Source organism: Tauraco erythrolophus, chromosome 10 (genome assembly GCF_009769465.1).
Source record: "Tauraco erythrolophus isolate bTauEry1 chromosome 10, bTauEry1.pri, whole genome shotgun sequence".
In the NCBI taxonomy this organism is placed as follows: domain Eukaryota; kingdom Metazoa; phylum Chordata; class Aves; order Musophagiformes; family Musophagidae; genus Tauraco; species Tauraco erythrolophus.
In genome coordinates, this window is record NC_141474.1 from 10065007 (window position 1) to 10081704 (window position 16698).

At 33.0% G+C, this 16698-nt stretch overlaps 1 protein-coding gene across 6 annotated transcripts in view; it reads right to left on the minus strand.

Annotated features, from left to right (window-relative positions):
- The window catches only part of KCNT2 (potassium sodium-activated channel subfamily T member 2), a 145607-nt gene that overhangs the window by 30682 nt on the left and 98227 nt on the right, over positions 1–16698 (minus strand). For 2 of the 6 annotated variants that reach the window (XM_086617169.1, XM_086617168.1), the window contains exons 15-23: positions 14351–14459; positions 10526–10582; positions 9293–9442; positions 7913–8142; positions 7024–7240; positions 5601–5706; positions 5173–5345; positions 3059–3130; positions 21–155 (exon numbers count right to left, since the gene is read on the minus strand). In XM_086617169.1, coding sequence (XP_086473295.1) covers positions 21–155; positions 3059–3130; positions 5173–5345; positions 5601–5706; positions 7024–7240; positions 7913–8142; positions 9293–9442; positions 10526–10582; positions 14351–14459 — 1249 coding nt within the window. The remainder of the gene's footprint in view (positions 1–20; positions 156–3058; positions 3131–5172; positions 5346–5600; positions 5707–7023; positions 7241–7912; positions 8143–9292; positions 9443–10525; positions 10583–14350; positions 14460–16698) is intronic. The other 4 variants (XM_086617171.1, XM_086617170.1, XM_086617173.1 and 1 more) reach the window with 4 other exon arrangements.

Here is a 16698-nt window from a genome sequence, read left to right on the forward strand (position 1 = left end):
AGATTGCAAAAATGTCTTACCTAAAGAGTGTTTGAACATTTACAATAGTCTTAGCATCTGCCATGTAGTCTTCCTCGGCACTCATTGTACTTTCTTTGTCCACCACCACCATATTAGCTGCAAAGGTGACCCCACATCTTAATAAGTCATCTAGGCTTTTATGAAGAGAAAGAGGGAAAAAGAAACAAGCAACTTAATTATGGAACACTTGAAAGATTAGGGATGGTTGGAATTTGCAGATCACAGGCTGAGTTGCTGGTTCCCTTCATCTCCATGTACGTATCATAACTTCTAGTATAAGCTATATCAAGTATGTCATCTCAATTAATTGAGAGAGTAGAACATGAATAATTATTTTCCTTGAAGTCACACAGAATGAACTTCAGTAGGTTGTTATAGTCCCTCTCCTTTCACTAAAATGATTTTTTTTTTCAATTTTTTAAAAGCCTTTAATGGTTATTTGGGAAGACCATATGTCCTTACATGCTGCAACAACTTGCTTCGTTGAAGTTACTTTGGCCAGTAAACGGACACAAATAAATGCTTTGGGTTGCTATTTCCCACAATTATATTTCAGTTTCAAAATGCTAATAAGAGTTCTACCAGGACATCTAATACATTCCTTTCTTATGTTAATCTGTGAGTTGGAGTGTTCTCATGGTGCTTTTAGGAGCAGCTGTACATCAGTAAAACTTTGCACACTGTTCGACAATGTTTCTTGTGAAGCCTGACTATAGAAAACACTCACAGACAACTGATCCCATCATGCCTTATAGCTTTGTTGCCAAAATGAATTGTTTCAGTTGTTTTAACCATAATATTGTCCATAGAAACTAAGAACTTTTTGAAAAGTTTTGAAAGCACTTTTCTGTAATGATAAAGACTGCTAGGATTCTAGGAATTTTTAAGTAAGTGAAAGTAGGAAGAAAGGGTGAATTTAATGGTTTCCAAGGGAAATTCAAAAACTAAATTTTTGCATCATTCCAAGGCGAAAAGCTGTTTTGGCATTATAATTGCTTCTCATTTGGCAATCTGTAATATTAATTAAATCTTAATTGTCCTGATACAGTTCTTTTCAGCAATGATCTTCTTAGATTCCTAAGTTTATGTAACTTGTTATAAATGATTTTTTAAATTTTGAGTAAGGAAGACTCTACAAATTTGTAGTATTTATTTTACATCTTATCCAGCCCTAACCATTCTATGATTCTATGATTCCAAAACAAATACGTAATATAATTATTTTTGAAACTGTGCTGCATCATCGGAGGTTGACTACAAAAAAAGAAAGGCTGTATTTTATATGATCTATATTAACAATTTCAGTGAATTTAATTACCTTTCTCTGCGTAATTTGTATTTCCACTTTTTCTGTCTTTCAGTTGATCGCTGAAAATAGGAGCATATTCTGGAATATCCAGATTTTCTGCATTTTAACATTTCATAAGCTCAACAGTTATTCTTATTTTAGCAGTTACATTCGACTAATCTGTGGAGAATTTTAAAAAATACTAATTTAGAAGTATTCTAATTCTAGTTCTCAGGTATTTCCAGCTATAAGTTTCTAAATACTGAATAGATTTCTACACAGTTGTGAAATCTGTTTAGTTACAGATCTTACATCATTGACATCTGAAAACTGTAGAACAGATTTCTACTACTTGTTGACATAATTTGATGAATTTTGTAAAGCTGTTTTTATGCGGGCCATCCACTTCTAACAAAAAGGAGTGGTAAATGAGAGTAATTCCTTTGGTGGTTTTCTCTCCAAGATGATGACGTTTCATGCCAGGTGGCCAAATGACAAAAATAGGATTGGTTATTGCTTCAGGAATTAAAGTGATTGTATTGTCAGAAAAGATGCAGAAGTTCATGCTAGTATTACTGTAAAATGTAGAGTTCTGTATAATCACTTATTTCAAAGACTACACAATTCATTTTTCTTATGCACACAGTTTTAAAAACAACAAAAAAACTAAAAAAAACATCTTTAGGGAGGAGTTTGGTGATTTCCTTTTTGTAATAAACTCAAATTTACTTACAGTATAATTTTTCCATGTTAATAAAAACAGGTTAACATCTTTAGGTTATTACTTTAGATACTTTGAGTCAATTCAATTATTCTGTTGGTATAAATTCTTTTATAATTTTTGTGGATTTAAGAGGTAAGTAGTAGATATTAACAACTCAAGACACTTTTGGTTTAAAGGAAGAAATGTAGAAAGTGAAAAACATTTCTGTAGATCCTTTGCAAATCTCACAATGACTATGAAATCACCAAGGTAAAGCTGTAACTGTATTACTATCACAAGTAGTTTTAAAGCCTTGTTACAACAGATTGAGATGGAGAAACATTGAACCTCCAGAATTCTCATTGAAAAAATGGATTCTGTTAATTCAGGGAAAGAAATAAGTTTTTTCTTTTCTACCTAGGGAATAAGGATTATAGTCTTGTAGCCCCAACTTGAAATTAGCTATGTAGTGAAGCAAACCATTTTCCTTTTTAAATTTAAACTCTACGCACAGGAGTTTACTAAAATGCTAATGAGCCCTTGCTCCTCTCTTGTTTCTGCCTGATTTTTACATTAAATCTATGTTGCTAAACCTAGATGTGCAGAGGTGAAGACAGAAATGTTAGGAGTAGGTGATATTTTAAGTAGCTGAATATGAAGACTGTTGGACACGTTCAAGACTGTCAGTATTAGTACTGTCTACATTCTGTAGCTATCTTCACAAAACCCTAGTCAGTAAATCCAAATTATAGCTAAGTTTAGAATGACACTGGCATCAGGGCTATAATCTAGCAATTTGTAGAAACATATTAATGCATCTAAATAAGTGTTAATCTTATGTTTTTGAAGATATTAACATGTATTCCCTGTCATACTTTTCACTGATGGTATCCTTTATATGTCAATATAAATGATCCCAAATGATAGCACACAGACACAAACCATGCATGCAAAAAATCATCTTAAAATACAACACACACTTAAACATGCAATGACGATACACACAACAAACCACTACAATGTTTTCTAACAGTTATTTCACCTACTTGTCGATAGAGCCCACCATGTAGTAAACCATTGGAAACCAACAGATTGCATCCAGAAAATGCATATCTGGCCTAAGCAGCAGATGGGATTACAAAATGAAATACAATATCACAACAGCAGCATCTCTTTTAAAATATTTCAATAAACTGGTAGGGTTTAAAAAAAAAAAACAAACCCACCAAACAACTTTGGCAGTATAATATCACTTTAAACAGGAAATATGTTTGCAGAAAGCTGTGAATCAACAGCTTGCTGTGATCATAAAGAACGATCAGAATTAACACGCTTATATTAATAAATGCACCTCTTCAATCAGAAATTTTATGGCACAATACAATTCCAAATATAAGAATCAATGACTCATTTCAAAGACACACTACCTAATTATACTCCAATGCATGCCTTAGGAGTACTTCAAATGAACAGTGAGAATTTTAATTTAAATGTGAAGTGAAAACCAAATCATCGTTTGGTTTTTGTGCCAAGAGGTCCATTCAAGTCAATAAGACAATCTCAGATGAAACCTTATTTTTAAAATGGAATCTGAAAACTATGATACTGTATTTTATTGCACTGTTTCTTCAATCATAAATTTTACTATATTACTTCTTACGTACCAAGAAATATCAAAAATCTTAAAACACGAGGTATGTAAATATCAGAATAAACATACTGTAGTAAATTGCCTTGATAAATAGAGAAAATAGGAATGTAACAACAAGGTATCATGTTCATCAAGGGTGGCTGAATTCCTAAGTCCAATGAAATAAATTACAAAATTCCAATTGACTTGAATGGAAGACTGAATTCCCCGTCATGCATGAAAAGTGAGCTGGCTTTTCAGCTAGTTTCTGTAGTCCCATGAATGTTGGCCTTTCGGAGGAATCACTGCGAATGCTGTGTAAAGAGATACAACACTAAGGGTATTAGTTTAGTCAGCAACCATAGCTTTTACTTTTTGCTAATAATAAGCGGGTTTAGCTGTAAAATGTCACAACAGCATTAAAGTGTGTAAACTCGGGCACTATGCTGGAAAAGAGAAAAAGCACTAGAGGGCACTGTATGGTCTCATCTTTAATCTTAAGAAAGTTGCAAATTTTAAGTCCTTTAGCCTAATCTAGGCTTTCACCAATTTGTGTAAATCACTTTATGTACATAAAAAAAACTTCTATTGTGCAAACACGTGTATACAGCTTCATTAAAGAGCTGTCTGAATCAAAAGTGGGACACTTTATAGCAGGCCATAATATAATAGATCACTTAAACTAGAACATATGTATGCAAAGGGAGGTGTCAGCCTGGAATTAGAACCTATAAGACATTTCTGCTGCTGCCATTTCTTTGAGTCATAGCTTGATCTAATTCTCTGTATATGGCTAACCTCTATTTTTGTGCCTTCCAAATTGTGATTTTAAGTACTTGAGCAGTACCAAAGTGTTGCGAATATAAAAAGTCTTATGCATTGTCAGGTTATAAATAAATCAATCTTGCCAGAGAAGAATTTGTCTGAAATTTTAAACAGCTAATGCAAGAAAGGCTAAGAATTCCAGTGATCTCCAGGCAGATACACTAGTAACAACAATATTGCAGGTTTTAATTTTCTTCTATGACTTTATATCATCGTAGACAATGTGTGTGCGTGTCCATCCTACTGGCTGAATAAACTGTTTACCTTAAAGTCTAAAATTATTAAAACTATACCTAACTGGTCCAGGCCGCTAAGGGTCTTGTGTTAAGTAGGTTAGTGCTGCCTGAGGTACTGCCATGTAGCTGTGAAACTCTTAAACAGCTTTCTTTTTACAGTGTTTACAAAGTTACTTAATTTTAGCAGTAATATTCACATTATTTTGAGGTTTTTTAAGAAATACTTAACAGAAACATTGGCCCTGAAGAATAAGGACATTTAAATTCACTATGGCAGTTTACAGTCAGTAAAAAGTAAATTTTGTTTATGGCAGTGAACATAGGGTATTACTTTTGTCACTAACTCTTCTGAAAGATAAATGTGCCATAATGTTTCTGATTTCAAGTTGGCCATGTGAAGAGTGATCATCTACTGAAGTAATAGTAAAATGATTTTAAAATGTATCTCAAAAAAAAAAAATCTACTTACGGGTTATCCAGGAGTAATACAATAGGATTTAGTTCCTTTTTTGGTCTATAATAAGCTCTGAGTGGAACAATAAAGTTATATAAGCCATTTCCAGCAGTTTCTGCTGCAACTATAATCAATTTATTTTTGAATCCATAGGCTTTGGCATCTTCATAGTAGTTATGTTGGCATCCCTAAAATCAAAGCAAGAAACAAGTTTAGTGCATATGACTAAAGAGATTTAGCTGTGACATTAAAATGTTTTACCACAAGAAATAGAAAATTCTATCAGATGACCTGATATAGACCTGATTAAACATAAATAAATGCTTAGTAATGAAAAGGATGAGAAAACATATTATAACTTAGTAAGTACTGAACAAACCCCATCTCTAAGCAGAAAGCAGAATGAGAATGTAGTTTTATCCAGTAACAGAAACTCCCTTTACCTTATCTAGTCTTAGACAACAGAAGGGTACTTTTTCTTGCAGAAGATGACAAAACGTGGGAGAGCTTCCAATATACGGAGAGTAAGGAGGATAGCCTTTAGCATACCTAGGAGAACAGAACAAACATCTTTCAGTACAGCAAATTACTGAAACACAGTTGACTACACAACTGGTTTATGGGATGTTTATACCTATGTCTAAGGTTTGAAGTTATCTGTGGACTAGCAAAGTATATTAAATGACCCATGCTTTTAATAAGGATCAAAGGAATATATTTTGTAGCTTTGACAAACTCGATACATTTTTGTGAAAGCCATCATACTTCTGTGGATTAAAGGAATTGTGCTTGGTGTTTTTTTGTACAGGCATTTTTGGAAATGGGTTGATGTGTCATAGTGTACTGTCCTAGTGTTTTGAATACATGTACTGGAAGCTTCTAAGGATGGGAAAAAAGGAAGGAAAGAAAATAGAAATAATTGTGGTACTTCTCTATTTTTCTTTCAAACTCTTATTAAAAATGCATGAGGTCATTACGTTTTTGCTTTAATAACATACTTTCAACATGGTTGGAATAAATTTTAAATGGCAAATCTTCTTGCTGATGAGATGAAATTTCTAATTGGCCTTAGTTTTTAATATGAGACCTTTGAAATCCTGGTATTTCACTCTGCAGATTTAAAATGACTTGTTCTATTATTTTTTTCATCGGAGCTTTATGATCTTCCCTGGGGCATCTCGTGCTTGCTACTGTTGGAGATGGGAAACTGTGCTAGGTGAGCCACTGGCTTAATTGTGTATTTCAGTTTTAACTTCCCCTGTCAGTAATCCCAGTAAAACATAATTGCTTATCTGCATGGCAGTTACAGGATTGAATCTTCTGGCTTTGTCTTAGTAATGCATCATTACTTTCAGTAACATGCTAACAAGCATTTTAAATTAGATGTAATAATTTTGTCTCATACTGCTTTTTTTGTCATTCCTACATTTTGAAGTAAGGCACCTAAGCACAGCTTTTAACAAGCCTGTTAAATGATCTGATAATCACTGCATTCTCAGGACAGAAGGACTTACCTTTTTACCGATTAGTTAAGTCCTGTCTTTATAGCTATAGAATATAAGAAAAACAGTCCTAATGCGACAAAAAAATTACAATACACAACTAGATCTTTGTAACTGAGTACAGAAAATCTCCAGCAAATAGAGGAGTTTTGTTGTTTTTTTTTTAATTTCAAAATAGGCATAATAGCATTCTGTTAACAAGGCAGTAGCATTTTGTACAAGGGAACAATCCCCTAAGTGGCCTTTATGGGTGTTGCTTGCAACAACTGCTTGGATTGAGCTACATGTAAAAAAATTATCTATGCTGTTTACATAATATTAGCTTTTCCAATTATGTTGTTTCTTTTCTATTTAATATACATACTCTAAGCCCGAAGACACTTCATCATCTGAGGGGGTAGTTTCATCTTCTGACTGGTCGCTTAGCAGGTCACACGTCTGAAGTGGTGATGAGTCCGCAACCTCCAAAACAGGTGCTATACTGGGTCGTCTGCCCTCTTTACCTCCCTCAGAAGGAAGAGCTAGCGTAGGTCCGCTGGATGTTCTGCATCCTGTGTCTTGTAAATCCATAGCCACTGTCCCTGAAGTAGCGTTGAAAGCATTTTCTCAATGTGGTTGTCAAAACGTTTGAATCAGATGCTCGTATTTAGTGGGGAGTACCTGACTACATGGCCAAAGACCAAAAGGAATACTATATTGATTGTGTTCATTACATTAAAACATAACAAATATTTACACAGTACCTGAGGAAGCCTTTTTCTGCAAAGTAGCAATTTTTCTGACTGTTAATACATATTTTCTTGTTAAGTACCTTTTAAAATCATACCCTATATAATTAATAATCCATATTTATATGCATAAACAACCTGTAGGTTTTTATAGAACAAGGGTACTTTTTTAAGCAAAAAAGCTTATGAAAACTTATTACAACCAACCAGTCATGAATGACAAGGAAATTACCCATGTGATTTTCCCAGTTGTTTTGCCTTGCATATGTTTTATTATTACTTTTCTATACAATAGTCTTAAGCAGTTTAATTCCCTATTGTAAGTAAAAGAAAAACATAACCATATTCCATTGGGGTTGGTTTTTTTTTTTAAAATGCAATATTTTTTCTTTCTGCACACTATTATAGATTTTTATGTATTAATTTAAATTATAATTTTAGGAATACAGTGTTAAAAGCTTTAAAACACGCTGTTTACTGAATAAGATTATGTTGTAAGGCTTTTTTCTTATATATATAACTTACCCATGCTGGCTATTATACTGTGTACAGGTAACCTAGAAGCTCCATGATAAGATAATTTTGATTCATGGTTTTTTCTATGCTTTTCTTGCTTCTTAAAAGCAGAATTCTCTTCTTTGGTGATATTTATATAAAAGCATATATCTGTAGAACTCATGATATATCGAGGACCTGGATTCAGCAAAATGTTTTTGTTATCTTCCTTTCTAACACCAATCAGACAGACTCCAAACCTTAATTAGAAAAGGAAAGGCATGGTTCATTTTGCATAGTCTTGTATATACCAGAATTTCCCCTGTCAAAAATGAACCTCCAGTATATTCTTATATTTTGCAGATTACAAATGTTTGCAGATTTTAGGATGGCAAATATATTTGAGAAATGTTATCTCCTAAATAGGCCACTTCTGATCAAGCAGTTTTTATGAACTCATGAATCCCTAGATATTTGAATCCAATGTTTTTCTTCATCCCCATAATAATCTTCTAATACTGTTCCATTTGATTTTTTTTCTATCAGATGAATAGTCCCTTCTGGGACAGTATTAGTAGAAGAATGGATATATTATATGAAAAGGTATTCATCATGTCAAATTGTTGCATTATTCATATGTAATGGAAACAATTTTCAGAAATTATTTTTGGAATTCAGTCCTAGAAATGTAGTTGACTACTGATAGAAAATAAGGAATTAAAGCAAAAAATATCTCTCTCTTGCTAAGTATGAGAATAAAATCAGTGTTTAGGGTTTCATATATGTTCATTTTGTTAAATATATATGAATATACATGATTTGTGTTCAGTTTGTACGTTCACCTCACAGAGTAGCACTGATTAAGTGATGCATGGTCTGGAACCTAAAGAAGATATGTTAGCATCTAACAGAAAAAATATGGGTTTGTTTTTTGAACAATCACCAGAATGTAGCATGTACCACCTTTAAATTGAACATTTTGCATAAAATGAACACATCACAAAGGAAGACAGATTTTCGTCTGACTCCTAAATAAGTTAAAAAAAACCCAAAACAATAACATCCTCCCACCCACCCTTTTCTAGATTATTTTGGACATGGAAAGGGACTGGTGCTCTCCTGTACCATCTCTAAGGTACAAAATTTTTTTCTGGTTCTCAGGCTTATCCTATATATCCTTTATACTCTGTTCTATAAGATTAAGCTGGCCTATACAGAACCAACATGAGCTTTCACCTGGCCAGCTGCAACTTACAGAAAAATATCCATGAACTATATTAGTGGCCAGATATTTAAACCCAGAAAGAGAGTAGTGTGGAATACTGCACCTTTGAATTCAGAGCTGCATTGCAGGCAAAACAATTAATAATTTGTTCAAAGTTTTAATTGTTGATAGGAAAATAAACATACTTTTTATGTGCATGGAAAGAAGCATATGTGAAGCTTTTCCCCTCATACTCAGCAAAAAAAGTACTTTCTTCCAGGTTAATATGATACACTTCATTACCAGAGCATCTGCCATACATTTTCTGCCATTGTTCCTGTGATTGCTGACTCTCCCTGAAACATGTACAGATAAAGAGAATAACTTAAAACTTAATGTAAAATTCTTATTAATTAGAACAGTATTTCATGGCAACAGAAACGACAAATGTCTACTAAAAAATTCCCATAGGCTAATCTGAAAGAAATATTTGAGACCAAATCTTGGTAATAGTGTAAGTACAGAGGTTATCTTAGTGAATTAAAGAGCATTTTCTGCTAAGTTATCGGCATATAAGATTATGTATTTTAATATCAAGAGAGATATGGCTGAGTTACTTTAAATTCACACTATAATAAGTAGATTCATTGCAAATTAAAGATGATGGGGTAAACCAACAGCATGCTCATTCTGTTCATAAAAGCAGTTTCTTCAGATGCTCCATGGCAGATTGTCTGGTTCCTGTTTGAATTAGGTAAAGAATCATTAAAAATAACTTACGTAGGAAATACTCATTTGACTTCAGTCACTTTATCTGTAAGAAAGACATTTTTCTGTGTTTGCTTATCGGTTATCTTCAGCATTTACCCTATGGATATTTTTAGTGACTATGCCCTATATCCTATGAGAAGTATATACTTTCTTTTCTCTAGTGCGTGAAAATGAATTATTACTTTAACAGCATTAAGCATATCATCCTTTACCGGATGGACTGTTCCAAACCTCAGCTACCACCAAAACCTGCAGACTTGGGGTTTCTTGGGGGTTCTTACTTTGTTAAGTTTCACATAGAAAGAAGGTTCTGTCTGCATGAGTTTTACTGGATATAATGGATGCATAGATAAACATATGCAGACAGGACATAAAATTGACAAATGTGGTCTGTATTTTGCCACTTGGAGCTAAGATCTCAAGATACAGGGACATGCTCATTTATACAATTTCACTGTCTTTACACAATTTCTGTTTTTCTTCAATTTACCATTCTTCTCCACCCTCAACATAGAAACATTTTGTTTCAAGATGGAAATAAGTAAATCATTTTTATTGCAACAGCATTAACAAATAGTGCACTAGATGTAGAATAGCAGAACTAGAAATGTAATCACAGAAGAAAATATTTCCATGTTTCACTTTTCCCCCTAAAATAAAATGTTCACCTGTTTAAAGTCTGCTTGGTTCCAGTTAGTTGTCTAAAAGCTTCCCATGGGGCTGTTCTGTAAAGATCATATTAAGTTCAAGTCAGAAATGCTATTTTCTTCCAATATCTTGTATCATAATACAAACCGTAATAAAGTTCTGTTACTAGATTAGATAATTAAGTAGCATTCAAAGATGAATGTTAAGATTAATAATTAAGATAAATAATAAGATTATAAGTAAGATTCAAGGTAGAATTTGGTGTCTTACAGGTTGAAGTTTTGAATTCCATAAATGGTTGAGAAGACAATGGGATTATTTACACCTGGTTTGTTTAATCTGAAAAGTAGTGTTAAAGATGAAAGCCAGTTCACATAAACAGCAGCAAACTTCCCTTTAATTTTAATAGCAAGTTGATCTGATCAAAGTTGCTTAGAACATGGACGTTTTCCCCAATCTTTTCACATATTAATACTAGAAGATAAGGTGTTTTAAATTCTTGTACATGTGGGGGTTTTGTTCACTGTTCATTGCATTATCTCATTCTCTTAATAATCAGTTCAGGTTTCCATTCACAGAATCCTCTCAAAGACTTTGAATAGACTTTAAAAAGATTACCTAAGGTTGGAAGCAGTTTATTCATTGTAGTCTCCCCATAATCGAGGTCTGTCCTTTTTATAAAAGGAAGTCAATATTGACAGGGATTTAAAAGTCAAGTCCTACATAAAGTTTAATGCAGGTGCTGGTAGTAACCAGGACAATGAAAGGACAATTAAACAAGAACCAACCAGTTTTAACATTGTAAGTCTCTTTAACAAATACTCTTTGTTATTTAAATCTAATTTACTGTTTAGTTCGGATATAAATGTATGTATAGTTAAAATTTTTATTTGTAGTTTAAATAATTTTCACTTAATCTTTTTACTTATACTTAGCCAAACTTAAATGTTTGTCTGACTTCATCTTTCATATGCATAAAGGTAATTTAACCTATTTTAACAATTAGCAGTTAATTTACCTATTGTTCAACATTAGAAAATATCTTCAAAAGCCAAAACAATTACTCTGGTTTATAAATTAGTCAAACCCAAAGCAGTTTTATGTCTGCGATACAATGACAACCTGTAGATGAAGCTCAAAACCAACACCTACTTTGAAAACAGATTTCTCTTTGAAGATAATGAAGTGCAGAATCATTTGTTTTAGCAGCATTGTTCAAACACACTAGAGACAGTGCAAATCTCAGGAGATGCTTATGAATAATGTACAGTTAAAAGAGATTTTTCCTCTAAAATATCAATGTATACTGAATAAGAAAGTTTGAAAATAAATTCCTTAACTATAATACTTACAAAGATCAGATGTAGATCTGTATCTAGCTGTAAGTCTATCTTAGTTAGCAAGTGTTAAAATCAATTATGGTATTGCACATACAAAATATGGATAAAAAAGTAAAATAATTATAAGATTAATAAAATTGGGACATTAAAGTGATAAGGCAGGAAGGAGAAATTATTTTCACATATTTAAATATTTGATATGATCTTTTCAATTATGTAATTACTGTCCTTCAGATTTAGAACATGATATTCAAGAAGCACATACTTGTTAAAAAAAAAATCAATGGTTAAATCTCTAGTTGTTAAAGATCATCTTGACTAAATGTTCAAAGACACAAAACTTACAGATTAAACATGGCCTACGTAACACCCAGTTATAAGCAAAAAGAAAGCTCAAGTACATCATTATTTGACATTTTCAACAGCACAGTAGGGTTTTTTAATAGGATCAGAGCAGTCTAACAAGAAGATAGCTTTGTCCTCATTTCCTAATTTTGAATGCTCTACTTAGTGACTTTTCTCATACTTCGAACAGATTTGTACACTTGTGCAAAACTTAATGAAAAATTAAAATCACAATTGAATTAGACTGTTGAAAACATACTCCAGCATTTCCGAGGGATTTAAAAAAGTTGTAAGGAATAAAAGAGGAAGAAAAACCCTACCAGTTTGGGAATTATGTAAATTTTTTGCACAACTGAAATGAAGGGAAGTAGCAAAACTATTAAATTTGAAAGGTTAAGAGAGTGATAGTTTGGGAGAGAAATACTTGATTGTTTGAGTTTTTATTTTTAGCACTGTGAAGTCAAGACTACTCAAATGTTAAATATTTTTGACGTTTTTTCTCCTCTAATGTGCCTTCTTTAAACTTTCCCAGCTATAATGTGGTTTTAAAGAACAGTCCTATCTATTCAACCAATTAGTCCAGCATTGATACACATGCTCTCAGATGTCCAAAGTTTGCCATTTTTTATTATTTTGGAGCCCACCTCAAATTAAATGCTTTGAGTGCTGACTCAAGTAGAAGAATGACAACTAGATACTTTCACTTTTCCAGTCTGTCTGAAAAAAGCAAGCTTATGTTTGCTTTTTGAAGGGATTCAAAGTAATGCCGACAACTATTTGTGAAAAAAGGTTTATTTTTCTCCTAGTATACAATGATGAGACTAGAAATCATTTACTTTAACAACCCTGATCACATTGATTAATTTTGATTGCAAAAGAAATAATAAGCACTTTTGATTCTGCTGTAGTTACTTTGCACCATAGTTGGGAATGTGTATAAATGATCAATATACCTGTGTTAAAAATGTAATGCTAAAGTTCTTAAGTGCAGCAGAAAAGAGAGTCCCTTTCATACACCTGGTTTTGTGCTAACGGAACGTTCTCTGCTAGCTGTTCAGAATACTACTCTTCTTTCATACACATGTAATATGAAATAACTAAAACCAGCTCTATATTCTGTGCATGTCAGATAATGAGAGCTAGGCAGATGAAGAATGTATTTCACCATGATTCTCAGGAGGCATGGGAACAGTATTTTGTTGTCATCTTATTAACAGGTTCTAGTACAGACAGTGCCATTAAAGCCTTGACATTTGTTCTTGGTAGTAAATGTTCTAGCAATAATTTCAGTTTTCCCCATCCTGGGCACAGGGGAATACTACAAATGCCGTATAGAAGGTTAATAACTCTGCTTGTAAATAGCAAGATATTACTGGATGCATGGTAACTTGAAAAAAAACATGCGTTTCTACTAGACTCTCAAATATATTCTTGTGCAGTCTATATGTATGTATCCCATTTCTACAGATATGTTTGGAGATCTACTTTGTAATGCCTCTGCCTATGACATTTTAATAAGAATACCTTATTCCTATAATATAGCATAATGGAGGTATACTAGATGTGGTAAAATTATTTTGGTCAATATGGAGAGGTTCTACTGTGACAATGCAGTCTGTAGAGACACCGGAATTCTGCACCCCTTCCAGCTGTGTGGTTATCATGTTAAAAACACTTCTTCATATGTATATGTCCTTGTTTCTTAACATGTAGGCACTGAATAGCAAATAGTATTTTATATGTTGTCAGTAAAACATTTTCTGAGCTTAGTGAATAAGAATTTTTTATATACGTACAAAGATAGACCTTCAAATTAACATATTAAAATAGGTATTTTGGAGGCCTAGTTGGTGTTCTTAAGTAGTATCGTGTAATAGGTCCACAATTCAATCTACAATTTGGAAATACAAATTTTTCATATCTTCTGCTATGGAAGCAGCACAACAGAATGCAACAAAATGTTAAATACTGGGGGAGTGTGTCTCTTTGAAATTAAAATATCTTGAGTAAAACACCTTGATGCTTTTATTTTGCAGAAAGTTCCAATTTCTTTTTAAAAACTGTAGTTGTCTAGGAGTTTAGGGTAAGCTATTTTCCAAAGAATATCAGCTATAACTTTTACAAGGTTGTTTGGAATTTTTTATGGTAGCGTATACTTACTGTCCCCTAGATGTATGAACCAGCAGTGTGATTAATGTGGAGGTAGCTGGGCATATACAGTTTAGAGCTAGCATAGCATATTTGAATTCCTCTTCACACACAACATGATCTGTACGAAAAAAAAGAAGATAAAAATTGTTTTACAAGAATACTTTCCATTGAACACAATTATGACTTCCTTTCCTTGTCTAGAAAAATGGTGGATAGGGACAATCAAAATTTGCCTCCAGATCTCCATCTGTAGAGCAGCAGTGTATGATTTGCCCCATCTATGCTCTCTCTCAGATTGCATGGGTAGAGTTAACTTGCATCCAGTTCATACTTTCTGTCCTGCAGCTGTGCACAGAGAAGATGCAATGGCTCTGTGAATCCCATTTCCAGTACCTTGCTGCACTACTTGTATGAGTAAGCTATGTAGAATAGTCTAGTTTGTACCTCTTGCACCTTCTGCAGTTTTGCATAAATTGGTGTAGAGACATCAAGCATTGTACAGAGATATAATTTCGTGTTCAGGAGGTAGCATACCTAGGATACTGCAACGCAGGAGTGCCGATCAATTAGATAACTGATCTGCAAGCCAGTACAGCCTATTTGGCAGTAGCTCTGGGATTTTGCACTGCACTTCAGTGTGATGCAGATTGGACTAATGTCTTCTCCAGGAACTGCTAACATCTGCTGCTTCCTTCCAATCTAGGCAGACAGTGGTTGTTTTTCTTTTCCAGTTTTTTACAATGTCGCATTCTTTTTACCCCAGTTCATGTCTGGCTTTTGTAATCGCAAAATAGTGCTTTGCTTTTAAGAGTCCTTATAAGAAAGTATGTCTGCACATTAGTACTTGCTACGATGGAACAGTACTATGGACATACCTATTTTTTTCTGACTTTCAATGGAATTTAGGGGAGGGGAAGTGAGAAGAGAAAGCAACAGAGGTATTACATCTAGTCGTCTATATTGGCTTATACTTAAAACTGCCAAATCTTCTGCACATGCTTTCAGTATTGTATGAATTACTATTCAACTTGGATGGCTAGTGCTTAAAATTCAGATCACAGTTAAATACAGTGCTGGTGATGGCATGAAAAGGAACTAAAAATTACTCTAATATCATTCACGTATACCTGATGGTATTAAAATAGATATAAGAAGGGATAAGCACAAAACTTAAAACTTAATGAAACTTTTTGTCAGTATAAAAAGTTAAAGTCATAAAGGTTTTATAAGGTCAGAAAGGCATTTATTGCATGCATGCTAAGTAAATTTTTTTCTTCTGAATTTAATGTTTCATTCAGTCTACAGCACTTTCCATGGGAGCAGAATTTGCTTGTGATGAAAAAGAATAATACAAGTAGTACAGCTGATGATTAAAACATAAGCCATATGAAAATTGCTGAGTAAAAGTAAGCAAATAATCTCTCCACCTGGATCTGAGCTGTATACATACCTCTACTTCTAGTCGCGCTAATGTATCATTGAAATCCTTAGAACAATCTTACCTCTATAACTAAGCTACTTTCTAGGCAGAATTTATAGTATAGCTATAAGCATACCACTTAGTGAAAACAAAAGTGAAGGCATACTTTGTATGCCTTCTCTATTATTTATTTTGAAATTTCTAGAGGCTCTTCAGTAACAGAATCATTGACTACTGAAAGGAGAAACCCATTATCTCATTTTTCTGAAGATCAAGGTCTATTGTCATAGGGAAGGAATGAATTTAGTTATATAAAGACACTGTCAAATACAGAATAAAATGAAATTTTTCCTCCTCTAAATATATTTCAGTTATAGGAATTAAATATTTCCTGAAGAAAATATTTCAGACAGAAATGTGTTCTTTCAGTTGACCATGTGCCATTAATAAATCTATTTGAAATTTAAACTAGAGATTTTGAGCAAGTAAGGCATAATCTAGTACTTGGATGGAATATCTGCATTCCATTACCATTAGTCAGATGGCAAAGATTTACGAAAGTGAATATTCACTTCCTGATATTGAAGGAATGAGAATTCTCCATATTTTTGAGTGTGTATAGGATTTTGCCAAGTAACCTCCTCTTATTTCTTGTTTAGAAAGTTGTTTCTTTATAGATAATACTTTTTAAAATAGGAGCAAGAAAAAATATACAGGAAACTTATTTCACCATCTATTTTTTCAGATCTTGTACCAAATTGTGTATGTTGACCTAAATATATATAAATGAAAATGAATAAATCATGGATGGCACAATGCAAATGAAAAGTGTATTGCACACTTAAATCCTCCATATGTTCTATACTCTTTAATGTGTATGATGAATTTTTTGGATGGATTTTATGTAAATTATCATGTTAACAGGGAATATAGCGCA